Raw genomic sequence first — 25,731 nt, 5'->3', positions numbered from 1 at the left:
GCTCCCCCCCCCCCGACATTTCTCGATCAAAAAAGTGTGTTGTTTATTTGAAGCTGAGATTGCAAGTACCTCGTGAAAGGTTAGGGGTTCGTTCGCACGCTCTCTTCCTCCTTGTCAATAGAAATCGATTGTGTTTGACTGTTTAGGCCCTTTGTGCATCCAACATGTTGTGAGCCTGCTTGCGGCACTAGTAGAGTCCAAGCCTGTTCGAGTTTGTGCACGTATGGAGATGATTTGCCAAACTTGCCTTCCTCGCTGTCCACTTTCGGCTGAGATATTTTCATCATGTAATCCAGCCTCTTGTTCTTGTATCGGCTACATTTCTAGATCTATTCAAGTGACCGAGTCAAGAACCGGAATAGAACCCCCCCCCCAATAAAACAAAACAATCACTCTTTTGAACCGTCTTTCGGCGTTTTGCACGCTGTACGTTTATTGGCTGCGACTGCATTGATGCGCTTCGCCACTCAGGAACAGGACCGGGGAGGGGATTGTTCCTCCACTTCTCTGCCTGGATGATGCCCTTCACTCATCATCCATGTCAACGTGCATCCATCGAGCTTGGTCAAAGCGAAGGCAACACAAAGAAAAAAAAAACCAAGAAAAAAAAAACCCCATCAAAGCAAACCAGTGCTGAGGTTTTTTTTTTTTTTTTTGTTCCCAGATGTTGCTCACCTCAGCCAGCAAACCAACACGCACGGGGGCAATAGCGCGTTGTGGGAGGGCGTTGGGCTCTTGTATGTCAGAGAGTGTACTCCCAGCAGCCGTCCAATGGATGATGGCAACAAACAGCAGAGACCGAGTTGCTCTTTATTCTCAGGATTTCTCCGAAATTCCCCTGCCAGCTCTTCGCTCCTCGCTCTCCTGCGTCTCCTCTCTTCGGCGTTGAAGGCAGTAGGATTCACTGCGAGGCTATATGCACAGTTTCCCTGCCAGAGTCGGAGGGGGAAGAGAACTCACAAACCTCACGCACGCGCGGTTGCCAGGGTTTGGAGACGAACTCTTTGTCGCATTGCTCGTGAAAGTTTGAACTCACAATGTCTGATGTGGTACATCCGATGCTCCCCTCGCTTATTCAACACTCACTTGTTTTGAGATTGATTTTGTGCAGACTCACATCACCTCACTTGTCTGAGCTACATCCTTGCGAAACACAACCGATCATCCAAATCATGCGTCCTCTTGGTCTGCTGTTATGGCTAGCATGGCTAGCTGGCGTTGCTATCGCCCCTGCGATTGCCCAAGCCTGCAGCAACACTGGCGGCGTGGCAGACGTTGCAGCAATTCAGGCATTGCTGAACAATGCAGCCATGACCACCATCTGCCTTCCTGCACAAACCTATTCCATCACCACAGTCTTGACTGTCTCGCGAAGCGTGAATATTGTCGGCACAAACACAGTATTCAACCTTGGCGCAAGCACAGCTCGGTTCATCACCATCTCAGCCAACCTGCCGCTCGTCAGCATTTCCGGCATCAGATTTAACGCTCAAAGCAGCACTTATTCGTTCGAAAGCAAAGGGCGCGTCATGTACGTCGACAGCGGCACCCGCTTAGTGTGGAGGAACTCTGTCGTGCTCGACGCGCTCATGTATTATGGTGGCGCACTCTACCTTAACACGGGAGCAAGCGTCGAGGGTACTGGCCTCTCCTTCACTGGGTGCGGAGGCGTGTCAGGATATGCTGCGTATTGGTATGGTGGCGTCGCTTATCTGATGACAACGGCATCGTTCAGCTGCACCGGTTGCAACTTCCAAGATGGCTATCTGGCGGGAGCAAGCAGCTTAGGAGCCGTCTTTTATTTAGCGTCGCCGTCTTACGTTCGCCTCTACAACTCGACCATCACCGGCAACCAAGGCTCGAATAACGCTGGAGTCGCATACTTGGAAAATGATTCCGTGTTTGAAGCTTTCAACTCGACCATCACTGGAAATCGGGTTGATCCAATGGGAGGCGGCGAAGGCTTTGGCGGTGTGCTGTACGCGGTCGATCGCGCCGATATTTGGTTTCAGGACTGCACAGTCACCAGTAACCTGGCCGCCGCTACTGGCGGTGTCATTTATGCTGGCGTTTCAGCAAACATTACAATCCTCCGGTCGACCTTCACCTCCAACAAAGCGACGAATGCGGATGCTGGCATTCTGTTCGTCGGAAACGGCGCCGGCATCATCATTGACAGTTCAACGTTTACCTCGAATACGGCGGGCACGGATGCTGGCGTCATCCGCACCGGAACAACGGCTCAAATCACCGTCACATCCAGCACCTTTTCCCAAAACTCGGCTTCGAGAGCTGGTGGTGTGTTCTTGTTGGAAGGCACAAACTCCGCGGTTGTTGCGTATGACACCTTGTTTGACAGCAACCAAGCCATCAGCGGTGGAGTTTTGGATATGATTTCAAGCAACACTCTGCGCGCATCCTTTTTCCGCTGCAACTTTACGGCAAACATGCTCTCGTCTGAGTCCGGTACTGGCGGCACAGTGTTCCGCGTTCGCAACAACCAGATCGTTGTCGTGGATACAACCTTGACCGGCAACGTTCGCGCATCGATCACGAACAATGTTGGCATGATTCAAGTGGATTCGACTGGAAGAGTCGGTGTCGTCAACTCGCAGCTGTCGGGCAACAGTGGCACCAAGCAATTTGATGCTCTTTTGGCGTCAGCTACCCTGCTGACCTTGGGCGCGAACATTGCTCCATCCGGCACGACAATGATTAACGAGCCAAATCTTGCCGCTTATTGCATTGATTGCCAGGCGATAGCTCCTTTCCTCTGCACTGCTGTTCCCGCGTGCGCCTTTGTGTCTTCGTCGCGAGTTATGACGCCGACATCCTTGTTGTCTTCCGCAACGCCTTCTTCTGCCACACCATCGTCCGCTACTCCATCAGTGACTCCGTCTTCTGCAACACCTTCATCTGCAACACCATCGTCCGCCACGCCGTCAGTGACGCCGTCATCCGCCACTCCTTCTGTGACACCATCGTCCGCTCCTCCATCAGTGGCTCCGTCCTCTGCCACTCCATTGTCCGCTACCTGGGAACTCTCGATTTCTGTCGCTTCAACCGCAGCCGCATCTACCGCATCTGCTGTTTCCTCCATTGCACACTTCAGCGTCGGCTCCCAGGCCTCATCTTCAACAGCTGCCATCGCTGGCGCAGTTGCGTCTGTCGCAGTTGTTGCAATCATTGCAGTGGTCCTCATCGTGCTGCGACGTCGTCGATCGCACCGAAGTTCAGTTGCGCGACCGAAGGACTCTGCAAAGGACTCTACCGGTCCGATCTATCAGGAGGCTGTTGAAATGACAATCTCCCCTCTTCCTCATGCGAATCGATCTCACAAAGAGGACGACAGCTCGGTTTACGACGTGGTCGGTCAACAGAAGTCAGACCCTGTGTACGCAGCCAGTTCAATTCCCTCGACCGAAGTGGTCTACGACGATGCCAGCGTCTACGCTGTTGGCAGCAATTCTCGTCGCATTCGTGACGGCTTGACTATCGTGAAGCATCTTGCCAGTGGTAATTTTGGCGATGTGGCACTGGGTCAGGTGCCTTTCAACGTGTTGCCCTCGCGAGCACAAAACTTGCTTGGACCTGCAACGCCCGAAACCGTGCAAGTTGCAGTCAAATCGCTCAAGTCTGATGTAGACGAGAAATCCCGCAAGGACTTTGAAAGCGAGGCGAAACTAATGGCGCCGTTTGTGCACCCGAATGTCGTGCGTCTGCTCGCGGCTCTTGTCGAATCTGAGCCCAATCTCCTTTTGCTCGAGTTTGTGCAGTATGGCGACTTGCGCACGCTGCTACGAAAGTCCAAGGTCCACTCGCTTTGGTGGACTCAGAACGAGCAGATCCATGCGATTCGTCAGATTGCGCTTGGCATGGAGTATCTGGGCACCCTCCACTTTGTGCACCGTGATCTCGCCGCTCGCAACTGCCTCGTGGGCCAGGGAATGGTGGTCAAGATTGCCGATTTCGGGCTTACTCGCGAGTTGGACAACGGGGCCGATTACTATCGCATTCAAACGCGCGGCAAGCTTCCTGCAAAGGTGGGTCGAGATTTTAGGAAGGCTGTTGCTTGCGGTTTTTGATACTAATTATACTGAACTTTGCACACGCAGTGGATGGCACCGGAAACATTGAACTTCCGAAAGTTCTCCTCCATGTCCGATGTGTGGTCGTTTGGTGTGACAGCCTGTAAGTAGAGCTGCTAGGTATCTACTCAAGATTGCACTTGGATCTCTCACTCGCGTTGGTGCACGTTGGTAGGGGAATGCTCCAGTTACGGTGCAACGCCGTACGGCGAAATGGACGGGCGTGAAACTCTGGCTCATGTGGAAGCTGGTGGTCGCCTGCCCATGCCCGATACTTGCGTGCCCGAGCTCTACAACATGATGATGAGTTGTTGGAACGTGATGCCGGATTTCCGTCCGAGCTTTTCGCAGCTCGCCAAGGGATTGACGTCGCTTCAGGATGGGTCTACCGTTCGCGAGATTGGTGCAATGCTGTGAACGCGATCCGCCTATAGATCTTTTTGTTTCAAACTTTGAATTGTGTGTCGTGTACTTGGGGAGTCGTCATTGAGGCATCCCGCATTGAATGTCCGCAGAATGTTACACGGATTCCAGCTTTACTTGCTGTGATTGTGCCTCCGTTACTCCTCCCCATAGCCGAGCCAACGACACGTCGATGCATCTCCGACAATTCAGAGCGGCAACTCATTCGGATGAATGCTTGGCCAACCGATCCCCCCCCCCCATTTTGAGAGCGATTGCCGACGGAGGGCACCTTTATTATTTTTCTTCCGTCCCGACGTCCGTTCCTCCCCCTCGCAGAAAACATAGACGACACGTCGACGCATCCATCCGACAAACCCCCCTGAGCGGCAATAACCGGCAATAATCCAGAGTCCACGCCCCCTTTTTCCAAACTGCCGTCGGCGGGGATCAATTTCCGCACATTTTGGCCACGTCAACCTCTGCGGTCTTATTCCGTCCATTTCGATTGTTCGTGCCTCGCTCAGTCCTTGTTTTTTTTTTTTCCCCTTGGTCTTTTTTTCTTCTATTTCCCCAATCCGTTTCTCTCTCGTCATCCATTCATTCCCCACCTCGCAATGACTGAGCAATCCGTCAGAGTCCCAATTCGCTCTGGTCCATCAGGTGAGACTTTGATTTCGTTTCCTCGTGTCCCGTCTCTCCGCTCGTCTCGGCCTCCCTCCCCCTCTTCCCCACCGCTCTCTTCCCCCAACCCTCACTTGTACATGCTTCCCTCTCCTCCCTCACCTCGCCTCTCGCATCGTTGCCTGTTTGGCTTTGTTCGACTAACAACACGCCTGGGTTTGTTTTTTAAAATCCCCGCTCGCCCTTTTGCCTTGTTGCTGTAGACGTCATCTCCGACAATGACGATACCACCCCGCTGCTGAGCTCCGGAGCCACGTCCCCAACCAAGTTCAGTGCATCCTACTCGCGTGCTGTCAAGCGGATTCCCGCGTACTTTACCTTTAGCAACGTGTCCTACGAGGTGAGACCAAACCCCCCAAAACCATTGATTCGTATCTGAGACGGGTGTGCCGATTTCGTTGACTGACAGGTATCACTTGTTTTTGGTGAAAAAAAAAACCCCAAATGAGCAGATCCAAGAGTACAAGACAGTCCAAGACAAGGCGCTTCGCTTGGTGGGACAAAAGAGCGGCACGACCAAACGCATCCTGCACAATGTGTACGGCATGGTCAAGCCGGGCGAAACGCTCGCCATCATGGGCCCGTCCGGTTCCGGCAAGACCACCCTGCTTGACATTTTAGCAGATCGCAAGGCCAAGGTCCACGGCAACATTCTGCTGAACGGCGCTCCACGCAACCGCATCTTCAAGCGCTTGTCTGGTTACGTGTTGCAGCAGGACATTCTCATCGGCCACCTGACTGTTCGCGAAGTGCTCACATTTGCGGCCGAGTTGCGCCTGGACTCTTACATGTTAAAGTCCGATCGAGCACGGCGGGTGAGAGGGAGTTGTTCCATGGCTGGTTTTGGCGTCGTCAAGATGATTTTCGCTCACGCTCGTCTGTCTTTGGTTGATTGGCCATCAGGTCCAAGAGGTCATCGACGAACTCAAGCTCACCAAAGTGGCGGATAGCTATATTGGCACTGCATCGCATCGTGGCTTGTCTGGCGGCGAGCGCAAGCGCGTGAGCGTCGGTGTCGGTAGGCATCTTTTGCGACTCTGCTGCTCCGTCTGCTTCAGTGATTACGTGTGACGCTCACTGTCTCCTTGAATTTTGCTATTTGATTGCAGAGCTCATTACCAACCCAAGCCTCCTGTTTCTCGACGAGTTTACCACCGGCCTGGATTCCAAGACAGCGCTGACGCTCATGGAGACCCTGCAAGAGCTTGCGCGAAATGGCAACCGAGCGATTGTGTTTACCATCCATCAGCCGCGCTCCAACATTACCAAGCTGTTTGACAAGCTGCTCTTGCTGGCCGACGGCAGGCAAATCTTTTACGGCAACGCTCCCGAGGCGCTGCCCTTCTTTGAGGGCTGTGGGTTTATGTGTGATGTTCAGACCAACCCCTCCGACTTTTTCCGTGAGTTGCATGTTTTTCTCTCGTGTTTTCGTTGCGGTGCCTGTGGTGTGATAGTCATCACGCATCGTCGAAATTGCCATTCTCACGTTCCACATCTTCTCTCCCGCATCCAACAGTCGATATCATTGCTGACGACACGGAAGCGGTGCACAAGCTCTCGACCACCTATGCTCAATCGTCTCAATCCGCAACCATTGTGGAAGAGCTGCGTCGATGGGAGTCCGTTGGAGGCTCAACGAATGTCAATGGTACAAATTCGTCGTCCCGCGCCATCGTCTCCCAGTACTCATCTGCCGGTTACCAGCAGCTGCTCAGTGCGGATCAGAAAGATCAGCTCGAGCAGTACGATGCCAATGCACGGCACATTCCGCAGTACGCCGCACCGTTCCACCGCCAAGTCTGGACGCTCCTGCGCCGCGAAGTGCTCTCGACTGTGCGCAATATGCAAGTTTTCTGGGCGCAGTTGCTCCAGGCAATCGCCTTTGGCTGCATCATGGGTTCGCTGTGGTCAAACAACAACACCAACCCCGATCTCGGCAACACGAGTGTCATCTTCTTTGTGTGCTCGTACCTCAGCATGATGGCGTTCATGGCCGCGCCCCACCTCATCTCCTTCCGTCAAAACTTTTTCCACGAGCGATCGAGCGGATCGTACCGCGCCTCGTCGTACATGATTTCGAAAACCCTCGTCGACTTTCCCTTCTACGCCATCATTGCGCTGGCCTTCTCTGGCATTGTCTTTAAATTTTCGGCCATGCCCAACGACACCTTCCCGTTTTATCTCTTGACTTGCATTCTTGTTGTCTTTACCGCGTCCTCTGTGATTACGTTTGTCGGCTCGATCGCGCCCGTCGTGGAGGTGGCGATGGTTGGTGCAACGCTCATCAACGGTCTCAGCATGACTGCCTGTGGCTTGTGAGTGGCTTTGTGATGCGTTGTGTTGGGGTTTTGGTGGGTTTCGATGCAGAAACCAAGGTCGGTGACTAACTTTTATTGTTTTGTTTGAAACTTTGTCCGTTGGACAAACAGCCTTGTCGCGCGCCCCAATCTGCCGTCGTATTGGGTCTGGCTGTACGAGAGCTCGTACATTCACCACGGCTTTGCCAGCCTATTCCTCAATTTGTTTGGAGAAGGCTCTCCGCAGGCGCTGTTTCAGTTTGGCTCCGACCAGCCTTTAAATCGCTGGGAGGGCATCTGGGTTCTCCCGCTCATCGCTGTTGCCTTCCGATTTCTGACATACCTGGCTCTTCGTCGCAAGCATGAGTGATGATGAGTTTCTGATGATTAGTTTTTGATGTGCATTGAGAGAGGTTAGATTTGGAATTAAAAGCGTTCTTGTGTTTTATCTGCTCATCCCTGATCGGTCTTTCCCTCGTTCTTTACTATATTCTCAGTAAATGACACGGTACTTCCGCATTCATTCTCGCGTGCTTCAGTCCTGAGTGATTCCAGGTCAAGTTGCGGGTCTGGTCGCAAAGTTTCGTTTTTGATTGGTTTTTCCCCCTTTACTTCTCCGAAGGCAATAAACGGGCCGATAAAGTTACAATGCTCTTGCATAGAGTTGATCTGCACGTTTCGCAGATGCCTCATTGACCTGAGCTCACAGGACATGCGGAATTTCGACACAAATGGCAACAACATTGGCAACGTTGCGCGTTTCTTCCCCCCCCCCTTCGTGATGGTGTCTCTCTCCTATCCCCGACCACCAAGCACTCCATCACACCAATTGCAAATCGCGCACAATGTCGCCTTCCAAGCCTCACAAAAGCCCCAGATTCGAATCCGCGCCCAGTCATTTTTCCTCCTTCCATTGACCAGTAGTTGTAAAGCATCTCAAAACCCGGCTTTTTTTTTTTTTTTTTTTTTTTGGTTTTCTTTTTTGTCCTCCGTCTTTCGTCCAGTTGCGGGCCCCCTTCGCTTCGCCCTTCCTCGGCCAACCCTGACTGCATCTCAGCGACACCGGCACTCAACCCTTTCATTACACCACGGGCTCTTGCTGAGGGAAGAAGAAGCAGCAGGGTTGTAACGAGTGGCACTTTTTTTTTTTTTTTTTTTTTTTTTTTCCCTTTGCTGTCTTCGTCGCTCTCGCCTTCTGTTTGTCTCTGGGGCGCGGTTGGATGCGTCTTCTTGCATCCACTCTCGCCATGTTCTCTCACTCTCTTTACAGAGCGATGCACTGACCGAGCCCCCGTTCACGCGTTGAGGCTGCCCTCCTCCTCTCTGCGCAAACCAAACGTCATTGCCACACTCAGCCATTTTATTTCCATTCCTTGGTTTTTTTCAGGTTTTTTTTTTTTCGTTTTCTTTTTTTTTTTTCTCCTTTCCCCGCTTTTTTTTTTCTTGTTTCTGGCCTTCAAAGCGGCTGTCTGGGGACATCGCCGCACCCCCCCTCATCGTGCATGTCTCTTGATGCTCACAGCGCATTGTCGCCATTGAGCCACAGCGAAGGCAGACGTGCTGTCGCAAAACACAAAACCTGCCAAAAACAAAGAACCCCACAAAAAAAAAAAAAAAAAAAATCTAATGTTGTGGATTGCCCCTTGTGCCCATCCATCAGCTATGCGGCAGCAGCGTTGCTCGCTTCTGTGACTGGCAGAACCCCGCGCCATCGCCCTCTCGCCGGTCAGCGCGCGAGTCTCTCTTTTCGTAGCAACAGAGAGGATGAGGGAAGGCAGAGGCTGAGCCAGCTTGAAGAAATGATCGTCAACCGACACAAAGTTTTTTTTTTTTTTTTTTTTTTGGTTTTGCTTTTTTTTTTTTTTTTGTGAGCTTTTGAGTTTGGTTTTGGCAACGTGGGACGAGCGTGTGAGGGCTGGTCGTGAGATGTACCATTGTACTAATCACGGCGCAATGACTCGACGCTGTGCCGCGATTGCATCCAAGCGAGCATCGAAATCAACAACCTTTCAAAAACGACGAGATCCTGTTTTTTTTTTTTGATTTTTTTTTGATTTTTTTTTTGTTGGTCTTTTGGTTTTGCATTCAATTCAAACGTGTCTGGTCTTGTTTGGGTTTCGTTGCGGTCTTCTGAGCCGACTCTGCCACTTTCGACCATTCGCTCAATCTATTGCTTTCTTGTCGAGTCCCCTGACCTTTTGCTTCTCTCTGCTACATCGTGTCTCTCTGTACTTTTTTTTTTTTTTTATTGTTTGGGTCTCATTCTCTAACTCACTCTCTCTCTCTCTCACCTCCACTAGACCAACCGCATACACACGCTCATCTTAAGGAAATGGCGAAGGCGTACGATTACTTGTTCAAGCTGCTCTTGATTGGCGACTCTGGCGTCGGCAAGACTTGCGTGCTCTTCCGATTCTCGGACGATGCTTTCAACGCAACGTTCATCTCCACGATCGGCATCGACTTCAAGATCCGCACGATCGAGCTCGACGGCAAGAAGATCAAGCTGCAAATCTGGGACACGGCCGGCCAGGAGCGCTTCCGCACCATCACAACCGCATACTACCGCGGCGCAATGGGTATTATGCTGGTGTACGATGTTACACAGGACAAGACCTTTGAAAACATTAAGAACTGGATTCGCAACATTGAGCAACACGCTTCCGAGGACGTCGAGAAGATGATTCTTGGCAACAAGTGCGACGTTGACGACAAGCGAGTTGTGACCAAGGAGCGAGGCGAACAGCTTGCCCGCGAGTACAATGTCCGATTCTTTGAGACCAGTGCAAAGGTATGTGTCTTTTGTTATTTTTGGATGCAGGAGGAGGAGGAAGGAGGCGGCGGTTTTTGTTTTTGGTTTTCTATGCTTGTTTTGAAACGTTGCAAACACTCACCCATCCGTTCTCTTTCTTTCTCTTAGGCAAACATCAACGTCGAGGAGGCCTTCCTGACGATTGCACGGGATATCAAGAAGAAGATTGATTCCAAGGCGCCTGGCGGTGCCCCCAAGGCAGGCGGAGCACCTGCTTCATCGTCCACTATTAAGGCTGGAGCCGGTGGTGCTCAACCACAAAAGAAGTCTGGCGGCTTCTGCTCGATTCTTTAAACAGCACAAAAACAAACCGATTCCCTTCAACAGTCCTTCTTTTTTCCCCCCATTCTTCCATCCCCCTTTTTTGTCAGCATTTCTTGAGAGCGAGTTTCGTTTCGCATCTCGTCCTATATCTCGTTCTCGTCTTTGCTTTGATGCAGCGCAGACATAGCAGAGTGATTCTTCTTTCGGAAATGCGACGCACATTTTGCAGCGTTTCCCCCCTCTTTTTGTTTTGATTTTGGTGGATGCCAGGTCCGCAAGTTGGATGTTGTGGTGCTTTTATTGTCTTCCATCCTTGTATTTCGTTCGTTGTTTCTTGTTTTTTCCCCCCTTTTCTGCTGAGTTCTTGGTTGTGTGTGTGTGTTTCTTCTGTGATTATCTTTGTGAAACGAATTATTTTTTGTTTTGCCAACAAATGCTGGTTTTCAAGCAAGTTGCCCTTCCGTCCACCAACCACAACCGCTTATTATTCTCGATTGGATTGTCGAAATGATCACAAAGTGGAAGAGCATCAAAAGCACAACCAATTCTAATATTACAAAATACAGAAAGCAGATTGGGTCAGTTCAGGTTGACGATTTTCTTCCACAAAACCGAAAAGTGCTCTTCAATCTGCGTAGCGAGGAAGAGTGCATGAGAATGAGATGGTTCAGCACCAACACAACGCAACTCTTTAACGACAAAAAGCTCTTTCTTACCTGCTGAACGGTCTTGCCGACAATCTTGCCCTCGTTGATCAATCTCAGCCAAGTCTCCGTGCCGAGACCGGTTGTCGACTCTTGTGCAGCCTTGAGAATTTGACGACTCTCGTCTTTCGACCACTGCACAGTTGTTGCTGCTGCTGCTGCTGCTGCTGCGGGCGACTTGACGGAGGTGTCGCTGGAAGACAATGGCATTGGCGATGATGTCTTGGGTGTGAATGCCGCCGGATTCACGCGTCGCAACTGTCGATCTGCCAATCTGGGAGACGTGCGGGCTGGAGGTGTTGATTCCTGCATCGCCCCAGCCGGGGAAGTGCGGTGGAGTTCGTTGGCAGTCAATGATGCAGATGCTGCTGTGGAAAGCTCGGACAGAGCAGCCAAGGCAGGAGTGTGAGCTGTATCGACCCGTTGCACCGAACGCATCGTCCGTGGTGGCGAGGGGCGAGGCGGTGACAAAGAATGGGCCGTGGTGGCGGTGGTGGTTACTGATGCGACCGAATCATCTGCTGCATCTGCATTTAATTTTCGAGCCGAGCGAGCAACGCGCATCCCCGCACTGCCGCCTTGGAGTTGGAGTCTCGCCGACTCGCCAGTTTCACGCTCAGGAGTGTCCTGCAATGCATATGTCTCGCGCACGGTCTCGACCATGGGCGTCCGCTGCCGTGGGTGGCCGTTGTCCTCTTCATCGCTGCTCGCATCCAGGTGAGCGTGTTCAAACTCTTGTTGACTTTGAACGACTGGGACGGGAGGAATGCCGACAGAACTCGCTGCAGCAACGACAACAGCTGGCGATGCCGATGCGGCTTTCTGGAGCGATTTGCGCGGCGCTGCTGCTGGCGACGCCGCCGCCGCCAAGTGGGAAGCAGTAGCAGGCTGCGGGGCAGCGTTTTTCGGGGCACGGGGAGGTTTGGACGAAGGGGACTTTTTGCGCTGGCTTGCGACAGGAGGGCCATTCGCTTGTCGTCCACGAGGAGCGGCAGGAGGAGCGGCTGCAGTGCTGCTGCTCGCTGGTTCCCAGGAGCTGAGCGCCAGCAATGCGTGTGCCTGGGCATGGAATTGAGACGACGCTGGAGCGAGATGCCACGGCGACGGGGCGACGGAAGCAGATCGCTGTGGGTCGGCCGGCGTCACGGAAGAAGCGCGTTTATACCCAAGCGAGTAGCGGTACGTCAGCGCGTCCTTCAGCCCAGACATGGCCTTGCTTTCCGACGGGTAGATTGGCTCGGGAGCCTGGGAAATCAGTCCATTCACGGTCGAGACTAACTTGGACCATGCGTTGGAGCTCTGGGCAAGCAGCTATCGACAACCAACCAGAAAACAGCAGCATGAGCGCTCCAGTCCAGTCCAGCGTCCCAGCGATTCGACCGACGCGTGAAAACAGAGGGTCGCCATCTGTCTTACCTGAATGGGATTCGGCGTCTTGGCAGTGTGATGGAAGACGCGTGCTTGGCGGTTTTTAAACCGCATCTGCAATTGCCGAGGGGTTTTGCCTGGGACAAAGTAAAACGAGACAGCCGGCCAGTTGACGGCGCGATTTGTAATGGCCGTGGTTTGATCACAGAGCTGGAGCACACCCATGGCTAGGAGTCTGGGCGTAGTGAACAAAGAATCGCAATCAGTACTGCTGCAATTGTACCTGGACAAGCACCTTCTCGGACACAATCATCCGACATACACATCTTCGCCCAGAGTGAACTTTAGCCGCGCGCTGTTAAGGTGAGAATCCTCGCCGTCAGAGTCGGCCTCATCCCCTGAGGCGCGATCTCCTGTCAAAGCAGAAAGGCGTGGATCTAACCATAACACAGCCAAACAACATCTCACACAGATCAGTACGCGCTCGAGCGACATGACGCTCAGAGGAAAAAAACAAAGTCAAGCAAGACGATACCCACCTAGATCACACAATGGCATGATCCATCGTTCCAAGTAATCCGTGAAAAACAGCACGTGCCCCAGGACGAACGCAGAAATGAGTAGAACGCGGCGCTGAGGCCCGGCGTGGACGTTCAGGCGCGCCGTTGAGGGACCTGTCACGCGGAATGGATTGTCCGCACTGTTTGGATCGAGAGCCTCCGTGTCCAGCCACAGCGGCCAGACCAGTAAGCGTTTCAAAATGGGCACCGCCCAGATGCGAGGATAGCCAAAGAGATCGGGGGATTGCTCAATGATTTGGGCGAGCATGCCTCGCACGGCCTCGGCCGCCGATTGGAACGCCGGGTCGGAAGAATACAAAATCAGCGACTGAATCAAGCTTTGCACGTGCTGCCGGTACTGTTGCCGGATGCGGGAAAGCATTGCGAGATACTGCTCATGGCTTCCAGTCGCAACATACGTCTGAGCATTCCACATGCTGACATAGGCAGGAATGCTTCGTGGTTGCGCGCGCATGCGACCTAATTTCACTTCCTTGACCGGGGTTGTCACAGTCGGGGCCGGAGCTGTATGAAAAACGAGCGCTGGTGCATGGGGCGCGGGTTCAACGAGAGGCTGAAGCACATGAGCTGGCGGCGCAGGAGGGCCAACCCTTTGCATGCTGGGAATGGCGATGGATGCAGGTTGAGCCGGTTGAACAACAGCCGGGCCAGTACTACTACTACTAAAGATGTCGTCCATTAAAGTGGTCGCAGGGAGCACCAATGGTTCGTTGGACGAAGGGGGTTTTGTTAAAACCGGAAGCGACGAGTCAGCGCCAGTGCTGGGAGATATGTGGCAGCATTGAAAGTCAACGACACTAGAATTGAGACATTGCGCGTGGTCATGAAAGACAACAACTCAAATTTCAACCACTTACAGGAAATTCAAGCTCAAAGGATCCAAGTTAATCCAGTTGGAGGCAAAATCTTCATCATCGTCATCGTCGTCATCCGCCAATGGCTCCCCTACTCGTTCAAGGTGATTGGCGACCAATCGAGACAGATTAGACCTAGTCCGTACGGTAAAATTCCTTCCCATTCAACAATCCAAGGACCATTCGCCGTCCCCCGTGATCTGCGCCTCCAACTAAAAAACAGCGTGTTGCTTACCACGATCAAGACAGCTTAGGAACTGCCGGTAATCAGTGTCCTCTGCCCCGTTCGTATCTGAATGGTTGGTTGTGCTGTCGACAACGGCTGCAGCTACAGGTAGAGCAGAGAGCATGCCACCAACCAAAGAAAAAAGTGAGTTCATCGTCTCGTTTTCGACAATGCAAAAACAACAGGACGCTGACATACTTTCAAGCTCGAATAAATTTGTCGTGGGATTGCGATGAGATCGTGTCCGCTGGCCCATGTGTGCTTCCTGCCCCATCAATTCCAACCACGAATGGAGGGCTTGGCTTGAAGTGACTGAAAATGCTTGATTGCTGAGCATTGAAGGCTGCGCATCGTAGGTTGCCACGTTGGTCGACGAGACATCCTGAACGGCGAGCATATCATTGTGCATGCCCCCACCTTCGGTATGGCTCGCAGGAGGGAGGAGGCCGCTGCTTGACAGGGCAAATGTGTCTTGCACCAGGTGATTGGACGAGGTCAGCGCGGAAAGCTCGGCCAGTCGCTCGCTGGTGGGCGCCATGCCGTCGCGTGTATCGCCGGCGTTGCCACCGTATTGATAGTGGGCTGGGTAAACCGAAATGGCCAAAGGACTGGGAGGTCGCGTGCGGGGGATTTGGTCCGAGCGCAGCTGGCCGCCAAAGACAGCACCAGGTTGCCCCATCGGCTGCTGGGCAGCACCACTATTCGCCAGCAAGGTCGCAGATGCGAGACCGGAGCGCACGTGCTGAGGGATTACCAGGAGATCCTCGGGTTCGAGGCAATCTGTCAAGTCCAACTCTTGATCGTCCTCCGACTCTGACGGGTGGTAGTCAATGTCGTTATCTTCGTCATCCTCATCGAAATTTCTATCGAGGAAGTGCCCCGAGTCCACTTCTTTGAGAGAATCCTCGAGATCCGAAGCGGAAGCGTGTTCCTGGACACGTTTGGGTTGAGAATGGTTGCCACGGCGGTTTGGGACAGCAAACTGACTCCACGGGATGGCTTCCACAGAGCTTGCTGCTTGTGTGTGCCAGACTCCGACACCAGCAGTCGAAGCAGCGGTGTTTGGCGGTGCATGCGCGCCCGGTTGTGTGGACGAATGGTTTGCATTCGTCAACCTTGCTCGCTTGCGACTCGGTTCCTGGTTGCCAGTCCCGGCGGGCTGCTCATCCGGCACCGCTGGCCGCACTTGGCGCGGGGCAGGTTTGCGCGCGCGGCTGGCTCGCTGTGGCTTTTGTGGCTGTGACAGGGTCTCCAACAGTTTCCCGCCAAAATTTTGCGCGGGTGTTCCAGCTGCCGCAGTACTGGCGGATGCAGCTGCAGCCGCAGCGACTTCGCGAGCCGGATCCTGCAGTATTGGACGGCGTGCTTGCCGCAGTCCAGCTGCGCCTTGGGTGGGCAAGAGCGTGAAGGAGCTGCGCATGCTGCTCTGCACCGCGCCAGCTGAATCGCTCCCGTCCGCGCCACCAGAACGGCTCGTGCTGCTACTAGAGCGAGAAGAGGGAGCCCGGATGAAGGTCACTGCTGCGAATGGCGATGCAGTTCCACCAGCACCGCCCTCGCCTGCTGCAGACCTTCGCATTTGTGTGAGGGTTGCCTCACTCACTGCTGCGAGCAAACAACGAGAACAACGAGAGAGACTGAGCCGAGACGAATGCTTATCACACGGCAGCTGCTTTTTGAACCGCTCAAAGCAATAGTCAAAGGCAGCGTTATTATTTGATTCAACACACTCGGCGTGTCATTGTCGCAACAACAACCTGGAAAATCTCGGACAATCTCAGACAAAGTCAGTTTTTGACAGTCTCTTTTTTTTTTTTTTTTTTTTTTCAATTTTTCAATCTTTCAATCAATGGATTTGCTGCAATTTTCAGACAGTGATTTTGACGCTGCGTTGGCTGCTGCGGCACCACACGACGTGCAACAACCACAACAACAACAACAGCAGCAACAGCAGCAGCAGCAACAGCACGATCAAGGACCGCAGCAGCAGCAGGCCCAAGAATCTTCAGCCGCTGCTCCGATCGCCGCTGCGTCCGCGGGCGAGACTCAGGCGGCGCCCATGGACACTTCCGCAGACGACGCAGGGACGATCAAGCCAGAGCAGCACGCTGCACGAGCGCCACAGCCACAGCAGCAGCAACAGCAGCAGCAGCAGCAGGCAGAGCGCTCGGCGGGAAACAGCGATCTTGAATTTGGCGCCAACAGCGCATCCGCCGAGCAAGCCGGCCAGCAAGGCAGCAGCGCGACCGAGTCCGCAGCAGCACAGGCGCTGAACGCACCGCATGTCGAGAGTGCAAGCCGACGAGCGAGCGAGACACCGAGCCGCGATGATGCGATGGCTTTGGCAGCGGGCGCCATTCCAGCGCCGACTTCAAGCACGACCGGCGACGCGAGCAGCAGCTCAAATGGAGTCCCAGGGCTCTCTGGTGGAGGTGTTCTGGGCGCGGCCATGTACCAAGCGATTGGACTGCTGGCCGAGAATCATGTTCGCAACACTACAAAGCGATCGTTGGATGCCTCGTCCGGCTCTGCAACCTCCACCGCTGCATCTGGCGACGACGACATGCATCTCATCAAGCGGTAAGTCAGGATGTCAGTGATGTTTGTCTGGTCGGATTTGTCCGAGCTTTTTTGAAAAACTAGAAAAACTACATCTGACATGCTTGTTCCATTTTTGCTTGGCGGTGTGTAGAATGCGTCGAGCAAGGCCGACGGATCGTGAATTGTCTGCACACGTACGGATGTTGGCGCGCCGCTTCTGTGGTTGTTGGATGTGTGCTTGTTGGATCCGGGCACTGTCGTGTGCTTTTTTGACTCACACCTGTTTTGGTTGCTTGGTACATCAGGTTGAGCGACTCCTCCCAGAAGCAGCAGAGTACAATGAGCTCGTTTCGATTGAGCAGCGCCTTGATGCAATCTTGCAACGCAAGCAGCTCGACATTTCCGACTCGTTGCGCAAAACCCATCTGCGCGTTCCTCAAGTCCTTCGCGTTGTTGCGACAAACACATTTACCGCCGCTGGCGTGGACGCAACTGGAGCGCCACAGCCGGCCACATGGACTCTGCGAATCAACGGGGGGTTTGTAGGCCAGAATGTAAGTCAAATCGCAATTTCTGCGTGAATGGCGAAGCGTGCGCAAACGTTCATCTCACCAATTGTTTGGCATGACCAGACCGTTGAAAACCGTCCCAAGTTCACTTCCTGTGTGAAGCGTCTCGTGGTCGAGTTGGACTCTAGCTTGGCAGCAGCTCAACGGATAGTAGAGTGGGAGGCATCCAAGGGCGAAGTTTCACAGGAAGGCTTTAGCATAACACGACCTGGCCACCAGCCATTCGACTGCACCATTTACCTCGACTTTGAGCACAACCCTCAGCGCTACAAATTAGCTTCGGGCTTGTCTCGGCTGTTGGGTGTTGCGGTCGCCACTCGCACGGATGTGTTGTTTGGTCTTTGGCAGTATGTTAAGGTGAGGCCCTCTGTGACTGTCGAATCGTGCTCGTTGAGATCGACGGAAAGAAATCTATCGGCTGTAACGACGCAAAAACTCACAAGAGAAAAAAAACTGTTTCACGGCTCCAGGTACATCAATTGCAAGATCGAGAAGACAAGCGGCTTGTGAACTGCGACCAGGGGCTGAAGGCGGTGAGTTTTGACTTCGAGCATTCGCGTCTTTTGTCCTTGAGCTTGTTTGTTTGATTTTGGTGTGATGGCTCACTTGTCCCCATGGCCAACACACACACCCCAGCTCTTCCAAAACGATAAAATTGCTCTGGCGGATATGGCAGTGCTCGCCAACCCGCTGCTTTTGCCGCTCGACCCTCTTGTTATTCACTACAGCGTCAAGTGAGTACTGAGAGAAAAAAAGACAATGTTTGATGTGATTTTTTTTCGCTCGTTTCCTGATTTCTGACTGCGTCTTTCACCATCCAGGTTTGACGGCACAGGAGAGCAGCCAGTCGCGTGCTACGATGTTGATATTGAAGTTAAGGACACCATCAAGGAGACGATGAATCGCTTCTTGCTTGGCGAGAGCGCACGACCAACGCTGGCCCAGCTAGACGAGGAGGTGAGTTGTGATTGTTCTGCTTTTCTTTGCATCAATTGAAATTTATCCTGCAGTTTAGGCTCATCCCTTCTTGTCTTTGCAACGCCTTGTACTTGTGCCTCCAACCAGACTTTGCAAACAGTGCAGCGCTTGGAAGCCATTCAGCTCAAGCATGGGTTTGTCTCGCACTTTGCTGAAACTCCGCGCGCGTTGCTGGACAAGTGGCTCGAGTCTCAAACGCGTGATTTGAAGGTGAGTCGTGTTTCATGTGGTTGTCGTTGTCGGCAAACAGCTTCCCGTCTCTCAATCACCGCATGCCAGGTTATGTCGTATCTGCCCACCGACGTTGAGCAACAACGCCATGCAGACTTCTTTTACAAGCCGTGGGTCCAGGAAGGCGTTCATCGTTACATTAGTGAGAAGGTCAGTGCACATGCAATAGTTCATCGAGATTTCACGAAACCAAGTCTGCGCAACAACACACTCTCACTTGAATTCCTAACAACTGCTGCAATTGCAATCGACATTGCATCAACAGCTCAACAAGCGTCGGTTTGAGGTTGCAGGCGAGATTCCGCGAAAATAAGAGGAGCGCTGCCAAATCATCGTCGTCCAAGTTGTGCCTTTTTGAATTTGTCAAATACAAGTTGATCCGTTGCCCTGGGCTGTCGTGCAGCAGCAGATGAATTTTGCGAGCCATGCTGTTGTGCTCCTGCCGAGTCGGATCGGTCTGAGCGGTCTGCGGTGTTGAAGACTAAGCAAGCAACGCATTAAAACATGTGAGTTGCAGCTCGCATACAGAGCGTTAAAAGGACCCTGCATCCACGACATACAGCGATGGTGATGCAGAACGACGTTGGAGCTTTGATTGCCCGAAAGCCTGGTGACAGCAAAGAAGGCACAAAACAACCAAACAGAAAAACAAAAACAAAAAGAAAAAAAAAAGTGAGCTGGGGTAAAACCTCCACAACGTTCCCCATACATACCGCTTTTGCTCGAGCTCAATGCGGGCCTTTTCTGTTTCCTCAATGTTGCGAATGCGTGATCTACAGTAGCAGACAGGCCACCCAATAGTCAGTACTCGACATACTGCAAAATGCCACAATTCCAGCCCACTTACTGGACTCCCAAGTCAACCTCGGGGATGCCAGACAGCAGCGCAGATGAAATGCTATCCTCAGACACGTTTTTCAACGCGGACTACAGGCGTAAAGCAGAAAGTGAGATTCGGCACATAAAGTTGGGCGAGCAAGACTTTGGGAACGTACGGTCGCTTCTAAATTCTTCGGAACCACATACAGCTGCGCTGTAGGGTCGTTCGCGTTGTTGGCATTGTCATTTGCATTCGTCCCTCGACGAATCGCCAGCTGTTCGTCGATGTAGCTCAACCTATGTTTGAAACGCAAAAAAAAGAAGAAATGATCAAGCTTGTGAGTGTCAAAGTCCAAAAAGAGTTGCAATCAACTCATGATCATAGAGAGAATGCTCCATACATCATCTTGTCTTCGTCACGAGCCTTTGTTTCGTGGGAGAATGTCGATGTCAACGAAAAGTTCTTGTCGTCGTCCGCATCACTGTGGTGTTGGAGCCGGTCAGCAAATGCGACTCACAAGCAAATGCTAGTCTACATGCATCCTCAAGGAGTTCCATCTTCTGTCGACTTTACCGATCGCGATCACGATCCTTCACTCGAATTGCAGCCTTGTCAACAAGGCCGCCGCCTGACTTAAGCTTGAAAGGATCGGACGCCTGATCCACACACAATACCAAGATGAGTGTATCGAAGCAGCGCAACAACCAACAAGCAACATCATCCGCTCAGAACTATGAGATTCTCAGATTCGTGAATGTTTGTTTACCGCCAAAAGTTCTTCCGCCACGCTCTTGACACGCTGTCCCAACGCGAGGCCCGCCGGGGTCACGCCGCTCTTCCGTTGTCGGAATCGTTGCAATTCCTTCATTCGCTCGAGTCGCTCTCTAGCATGAATACCATCACAATGTTGCCATAAAACATGTGAGGAATAGAATAGGGTTGAGCGACGGTAGTCCTTTGCTCTCTGGCGCTATGTGCTCACCGATGTGACTCCTCGCTTGCATCTGCATCATCTGACTCTGCCATCTCATCGCTGTCTGCCGCTTGAGCTGCCGTGCTTTGGCTGCTGTTGCCGCTGATCGCAGCAAATAAAGTCGCGTCAACGTCGTTCGCACCCGACACTGGGCCAGCCGCAGCGCCGTCCTTGGCAGCGGCATCGCCGGTCGCAGCATCACCAGTCACTGCAGCAGTGTCATCCAGACGCACACGCTTGGCGTCGTGGCGGGGAGCGTCATTGTCGGCGCCCGCTCCTTCTGCAGCCACTTCACTCGCGCTGACTGAGGTCGACTTGGCGTCGTTGCTGCTCGCTCCCGATGCGTCATCACGCTGGCGATACCGACGCTGAGCATTGCTCTTTTTGAATCCCTGCGCAACGTTGGCTGCAGCAGCGGTATCGCTCGATGACATTGCCTAAAATGGAGACGACTGAGCAGACAACCAGATTTGGTCAGGGTATGCAGTGCTCAAGGAGCTGGTTGTATTACTCAACACACACAGAGAGAGAAGCGACAAACGAATCACAGGACAAGATTGGCATCAAGGGCGGGCTTCACGTGTGCTTGATGACCATGAAAAATCGTCCACCAACTCACCCGCCGATTCACAGCTTCGGGTAGGCGCGGATAAACCAGACACCAAACGGCTGAACGGGCGCAGAGTAGCTAGTGGTGACGACACCCAAGGGTTGCTGGGTGATGAGGTTGGTGACAGTGGCAGAGCTAAAGCCCAAGTCCGCAAACTGGAAGGTCAGGGTGGCAGCAACCGTCGCCGTGTTGTACAGAGCAATGGCAAAGCTGCCGTCGGCCAAGATGCGAACCCACGTCTCGCTGGTAGCATTGCGAGCAAGGCGGATGCCCTATAATCATCATCCAACCAAAATCAACAAGCAAAACAACCAGTTGGAACACGAAATCCCACGACACGTCCAGTTCATGCAGATGTGTGCGACCAAACCTGCTGGCCCAAGGGATCCTGGCTAACGGCAATGATGGCCTTGTTGAGGAGCAGGGAGCTCGCCCAGCTCGAAATGTTGCGCAGATCGTTGGACATGATCAGAGGTGAGGCGTTGATGGCCCAGAGCGCCATTTGCATTTCGGACTGGGCCTGGTTGAGGCCAAAGTCTCCAATAATGAGCATGTCCTGTATAGAGGTAACGCCGCATCCCAAGCAAAGCACGAAAGAGACCGATGGTCGGGTCAGAACACGCAAGACTTTGGACACGATTCACATCATGAAACGCGGTACCATATCGTTCCAGTGACCAGGGCCTGCAATGCCAGACAGCAAGACCTGCTGGGAGCCCCAGTATTCAACAATGCTCGACACGCTCGACAGGCTGTCCTGAATGTCATCGAACAGGCGCCAGAGGTTGCAGTACTGGATGATGAGCTGCCAGTCGATCGGGATTTTGGCAATGCGCATGTAGTCGGGCCAAGAGCAAGAGTAGACCATGGGGCGTCCGGTGCTATTGAGAGCCATTCCGATTTGGGGGTAGCCTGGTCGAGCGCAAAAGAGAGCAGGTGAGAAACGACTTGGCAGACAAAGGTTGCAGCAAAAACGTCAAGAAGGCTGCCAATGGTCATCGTGTTGGGAAGCAGTGCAAACTTGCCCTTGTTCATGGTCGCGGGATCAACGTTGCACCCGTCCATCTTGACATAGTCAATGCCCCAGCTGGCGTAATCGCGAGTGTCAATGTCAATGTAGCCGTAGATTCCCGGATAACCGCCGCAAGTGTTTGTGCCATAATCTACATAGCGAATGAGAGCAAAAATACAGTGATATGTGAGACCAGACTGCACCCGGATTGTTGTTGAGCCACGAGCGGGACACAACCTAAAAAAAAACCCAAACAAACAAACAAAAAAAAAAAAGCGTGGGATTCTTCGTGCCTTGGTAGATGCCCATCTTGAGACCCTTCGAGTGCACATAGTCTGCCAGTCCCTTGACACCGTTCGGGAAGCGAACAGGATCGGCCAGCAGTGTACCGTTCGCCAAACGCGACGTGCTCATCCAGCAATCTGTCCGCCCCCACAATCAGAAGGTTGAGCCAAACTCCCCCAACACGCTTTCCCGCCTCTACATCCCTAATCAACAAAGCTCATGCAATGCTTCTTTTCTCTTACCGTCCATGATGATGGTGTCGTATCCTGCGGCGAGGTATCCGCCAGAGACCATATGGTCCGCCATCTGCTTGAAGAGCGTTTCGCTGATGCAGTTATTGGGGTCGCTAGTGCAGTTCACGTCGCAGCGGAAGCGTTCCCAAGCGAGCCATCCCATCGGAGGCGTGCGTGCAAGTCCTGATTTTTTTCCAAATGCAGAAAACAAATCAGACAACGGAAACAAAAGTAGCAAAAACAAAAGCAAAAACCAACAAAACAAACAAAAAAAGGCATTGCAACCTGATTCATTGCTCTCTCTCTCTCTCTCTCAGTCGCTCTCTCTCCGTCGCTCTCTCAGTTGGGTTTGATCGCTCCTAACGTTCGATCTCAATCGTAGTCTGACTTTTGGTCGTTGACTCTCGGTTGTACTGATATTCGTTGTTTTTACTTTTTTTTTTTCATTCTTTCTTCAATTCCTACCCCTCCTCCTCCTCCCTGTGCCTTGCTGTTTGTTCAGCCACCGGGGCCGGCTAAAGCTCCAAATCAACGCACACCACACACACACATACACACATCCACTCTCATATAGATCGAGAGGCACTTCATTTGCAATGCAACGTCGAATGCGAACAAAGAATCCAACATCTGTCACAAATTGCCAGTCCAGAATGACAACTGCCAAACGAACGACGCACCGTTCTCAAGCGCGAGTGCGACGGGCGCAGCGACGGAGAGCAGCATGGACGTAGCTGCGACAAGCGCAACAACAACGCCGACCATGGCAGGCTGGCGATCGAGCATTGGGGGGGGGGTCGAAGAGTGAAAGGGAGGAAAATGCTAGGAAAGAATCAAAGAATACAGATAGAAGACTGGTTTTTGTCCATCCATTTCTGTGATGGATTGATGTGTATCTGTATTGGAAGTGTGTTCACTCGTCGCTTGGTATAAGTCAAGTCTCTTGTTTCCCTTTTATTCCTCTCAACATCTTTCTCGGCTTTCTGCCAGCTTTCTTGCAAAACTTTCGCGCGCTTTTTTTTTCGTTTTTTGTTTCGTCACCGCTTCTTCCTTGTTCACGACTCTCATGGATTCGGCCACTCAAGTTGAAACGCAGTCAGAGTTTCGGTATGTGTAGCTCGTCCGGAGAGCAGTTCGAAGAAGCGCTGAGAAACGCGAAACGCTCACTTTGTCGTGTTGCGTGACCAACTCAGTCTGCACCAGCTGCGCCTCCAGAACTTCAAAAAGTTCGAGGACATAACTCTCACCCTGACACCCAGCCCCAAGATTATCGTTGGCGCGAACGGCTCGGGCAAGACGCAAATCCTCTGGGCAATTCTCATCTTCCTGCGCGGCCACAACTCTCGTATTCCCAGCTCCAAGCACTTCCATAGCGACCCGTTCAGGTTTACAGAACTCGAGGACTTGTTTGGAGACCGTGCATTTCTGGACAGCGTGGAGATTCCAGACACGCTTGTCCGTGTCGGCACGTCGGACAAGAAATTCACGCTCACCGGCACGTTCCACGACAGCCGCTACCATGGTACCAACAAGGACGACGACCCGAATGTGCATGCTCAGATGGCATATTCGTTGAAAGACGGCTTGCTCCTCGACAAGTCGCATCACAAGTCGCTCGCCCCGATCCGTTTCGCGTTCTTGCCTCCAACCTACCAGTGGGGAACTCAAAAGTTCGAACGTCCAGTCGATCACATGTTTTTGTCTGCTGGTGTTCAGCATCTGCGCAATCGGCTCGATCAGCAGGAAGCAGTGGATTTTGTCAACCAAGCTCTTGTCCATCTCAAGTTCCAGGCCAAGCTGACTGTCGTCGCTTCGTCGGGTCGTGGTCCCGTTGACGTTACAGTCACCGAGAACGGCGTCACCCTCGACATTGGTGTCTGCGCCGGCTCGCTGCAGAAGATCATTGCCATTCTGACGCTCCTCTACCATCTGACGTCTGACGCAACTGCCCAAGCCGTCAAAAAAGAGGGAAAGCCGGGCCAGAACACCTTCAAGCAGCGCATCTTCCTCATCGACGAGCTCGAGGCACTGCTCTATGAAAGCGTGGCATCCAAGCTCTACGCGTTTCTCGTCAACACATGCGCCGAGCACGACATCCAGCTCATTGTTGCGACCAACTCGCGCGCCATCATTGAGCAGCGACTTGACACGCGCCAGGATGTTCTCTTCCTGACTTGGGATGGCAAGGCCGTCGAGATCAGCAACAATCTGCCGTACAAGCAGGTGCAAGAGCACCTCTTCCCTGTTCTTGATGCACTTAGCCAAGTCAAGGACAGCAAGCCAATTCTTGTTCTTGAGGGCAAGAACGACGAAGAGTTCTACCGCAAGTACACGACGCTCGGCCAGCACTTCCACTTTCTGACCACGTCGGGCGCCGTCAACAAGCAGAGCGTTTCCAACATTCTGACGCAGGCCAAGCTCAAGCACGTCTTTCTCAGAGACAGTGACATGTATGCCGCTTCGCCCGATCTCACAGCCGCCCAGGCTCGGATCACAAAAATTGTGGGCGCTCCCGTCGTCTACACGCTGCTGCCGTGCATTGAGTCGTACTTGATTCTGCACCGACTGCTCAAGAGCGCGGATGCAGACACTCGGCGTCTCAGGGTTGTCCAGGCCCTTCCGCAGCGCAAGTCGTACTTTGTCGCGACCTTCAAAACGTTCTGCAGAGAGTCCTCTGATTCGGCCCTCGTGAGTGCTTCGAGTCTTGGCGAGCCAGCGCAGGATCCTGCGAGTGAGTTGGCTTCAAGTGAGAACGACGGGACCATTGCCATGCTCGATCGCGTGCTCGCCGACTCGGAAAACGGCCCTGAGGTACTTTGGAACTCTCTGCTCGCCCGGCTGACGACCGAAGGAACCTCCTTCTCCTCCTCGTTTGATCGCAAAAATCGGGTCTCGTTCTGGACCACATATGTCAAGATGGTCCGCGGCCACGACTTTATGCCAGATGCGGCGGACTTCATGGGCAGTCTCGAGTGCAAAGATCTCGATCGCGACGTGAAAGCCCTACTTGCCCAGACTGAGCAAGCTGTTCTAGCGTGCTTGCGTTGACCTATTCCCATCGCTTCCACTGTCAATATCCCATTGCTTCATGTCTTCCAAATCAAAGATAGTAACGTTTTTCAACATTCAAGTTTTCATCTTGTCTATCGCTGATTTCACGACTTGCAAAATCACTACTGTCCGCCGTTCTAGGGATGCC

At 52.8% G+C, this 25,731-nt stretch overlaps 8 protein-coding genes across 8 annotated transcripts; 5 read left to right on the top strand and 3 right to left on the bottom strand.

Moving 5' to 3' along the window:
* Window positions 1-402: 402 nt before the first annotated feature.
* On the top strand, window positions 403-4,622 carry CAOG_04811 (non-receptor protein kinase). Its single transcript, XM_004347512.2, has 4 exons — window positions 403-426; window positions 1,112-4,043; window positions 4,116-4,191; window positions 4,264-4,622. Exons 2-4 carry the CDS (start codon window positions 1,173-1,175, stop codon window positions 4,503-4,505), a joined length of 3,189 nt encoding a protein of 1,062 aa, XP_004347562.1. The 5' UTR covers window positions 403-426; window positions 1,112-1,172; the 3' UTR covers window positions 4,506-4,622.
* A 390-nt stretch (window positions 4,623-5,012) lies between these two features.
* CAOG_04810 (ABC transporter) lies at window positions 5,013-7,924 on the top strand. The gene is made up of 7 exons (XM_004347511.2): window positions 5,013-5,153; window positions 5,378-5,514; window positions 5,627-5,989; window positions 6,078-6,192; window positions 6,284-6,574; window positions 6,691-7,489; window positions 7,604-7,924. The coding sequence occupies exons 1-7, from the start codon at window positions 5,108-5,110 to the stop codon at window positions 7,839-7,841; spliced, it is 1,989 nt and encodes a 662-aa protein (XP_004347561.1). The 5' UTR covers window positions 5,013-5,107; the 3' UTR covers window positions 7,842-7,924.
* A 435-nt stretch (window positions 7,925-8,359) lies between these two features.
* On the top strand, window positions 8,360-11,022 carry CAOG_04809 (Rab8a protein). Its single transcript, XM_004347510.2, has 3 exons — window positions 8,360-8,397; window positions 9,772-10,262; window positions 10,392-11,022. Exons 2-3 carry the CDS (start codon window positions 9,804-9,806, stop codon window positions 10,575-10,577), a joined length of 645 nt encoding a protein of 214 aa, XP_004347560.1. The 5' UTR covers window positions 8,360-8,397; window positions 9,772-9,803; the 3' UTR covers window positions 10,578-11,022.
* A 61-nt stretch (window positions 11,023-11,083) lies between these two features.
* Window positions 11,084-15,904, bottom strand: CAOG_04808 (hypothetical protein). Its single transcript, XM_004347509.2, has 8 exons — window positions 14,479-15,904; window positions 14,290-14,382; window positions 14,058-14,145; window positions 13,159-13,961; window positions 12,942-13,056; window positions 12,668-12,854; window positions 11,264-12,562; window positions 11,084-11,177 (listed from the first exon to the last, which is right to left on the bottom strand). Exons 1-8 carry the CDS (start codon window positions 15,857-15,859, stop codon window positions 11,127-11,129), a joined length of 4,017 nt encoding a protein of 1,338 aa, XP_004347559.2. The 5' UTR covers window positions 15,860-15,904; the 3' UTR covers window positions 11,084-11,126.
* A 215-nt stretch (window positions 15,905-16,119) lies between these two features.
* On the top strand, window positions 16,120-18,985 carry CAOG_04807 (hypothetical protein). Its single transcript, XM_004347508.2, has 10 exons — window positions 16,120-16,860; window positions 16,973-17,015; window positions 17,127-17,375; window positions 17,454-17,747; window positions 17,861-17,923; window positions 18,027-18,124; window positions 18,212-18,347; window positions 18,456-18,578; window positions 18,648-18,749; window positions 18,865-18,985. Exons 1-10 carry the CDS (start codon window positions 16,130-16,132, stop codon window positions 18,910-18,912), a joined length of 1,887 nt encoding a protein of 628 aa, XP_004347558.2. The 5' UTR covers window positions 16,120-16,129; the 3' UTR covers window positions 18,913-18,985.
* CAOG_04806 (hypothetical protein) lies at window positions 18,714-20,840 on the bottom strand. The gene is made up of 9 exons (XM_004347507.2): window positions 20,402-20,840; window positions 20,186-20,303; window positions 19,993-20,075; window positions 19,820-19,900; window positions 19,595-19,715; window positions 19,447-19,526; window positions 19,313-19,372; window positions 19,160-19,206; window positions 18,714-19,080 (listed from the first exon to the last, which is right to left on the bottom strand). The coding sequence occupies exons 1-9, from the start codon at window positions 20,824-20,826 to the stop codon at window positions 18,929-18,931; spliced, it is 1,167 nt and encodes a 388-aa protein (XP_004347557.1). The 5' UTR covers window positions 20,827-20,840; the 3' UTR covers window positions 18,714-18,928.
* Window positions 20,841-20,861: 21 nt separating this feature from the next.
* CAOG_04805 (alpha-N-acetylgalactosaminidase) lies at window positions 20,862-23,378 on the bottom strand. Its single transcript, XM_004347506.2, has 7 exons — window positions 23,213-23,378; window positions 22,542-22,715; window positions 22,308-22,436; window positions 22,028-22,165; window positions 21,664-21,914; window positions 21,373-21,558; window positions 20,862-21,274 (listed from the first exon to the last, which is right to left on the bottom strand). Exons 1-7 carry the CDS (start codon window positions 23,316-23,318, stop codon window positions 21,020-21,022), a joined length of 1,239 nt encoding a protein of 412 aa, XP_004347556.2. The 5' UTR covers window positions 23,319-23,378; the 3' UTR covers window positions 20,862-21,019.
* A 220-nt stretch (window positions 23,379-23,598) lies between these two features.
* CAOG_04804 (hypothetical protein) lies at window positions 23,599-25,580 on the top strand (the record flags this gene model as incomplete). The annotated part of the gene is made up of 2 exons (XM_004347505.1): window positions 23,599-23,639; window positions 23,726-25,580. The coding sequence occupies 2 exons, from the start codon at window positions 23,599-23,601 to the stop codon at window positions 25,578-25,580; spliced, it is 1,896 nt and encodes a 631-aa protein (XP_004347555.1).
* Between the last annotated feature and the right edge of the window lie 151 nt (window positions 25,581-25,731).

Source organism: Capsaspora owczarzaki (genome assembly GCF_000151315.2).
Source record: "Capsaspora owczarzaki ATCC 30864 unplaced genomic scaffold supercont2.7, whole genome shotgun sequence".
Taxonomy (NCBI): domain Eukaryota; class Filasterea; order Ministeriida; family Capsasporidae; genus Capsaspora; species Capsaspora owczarzaki.
The sequence above is the reverse complement of the archived record's forward strand: the minus strand, read 5'-3'. Positions and strand labels throughout refer to the sequence as shown.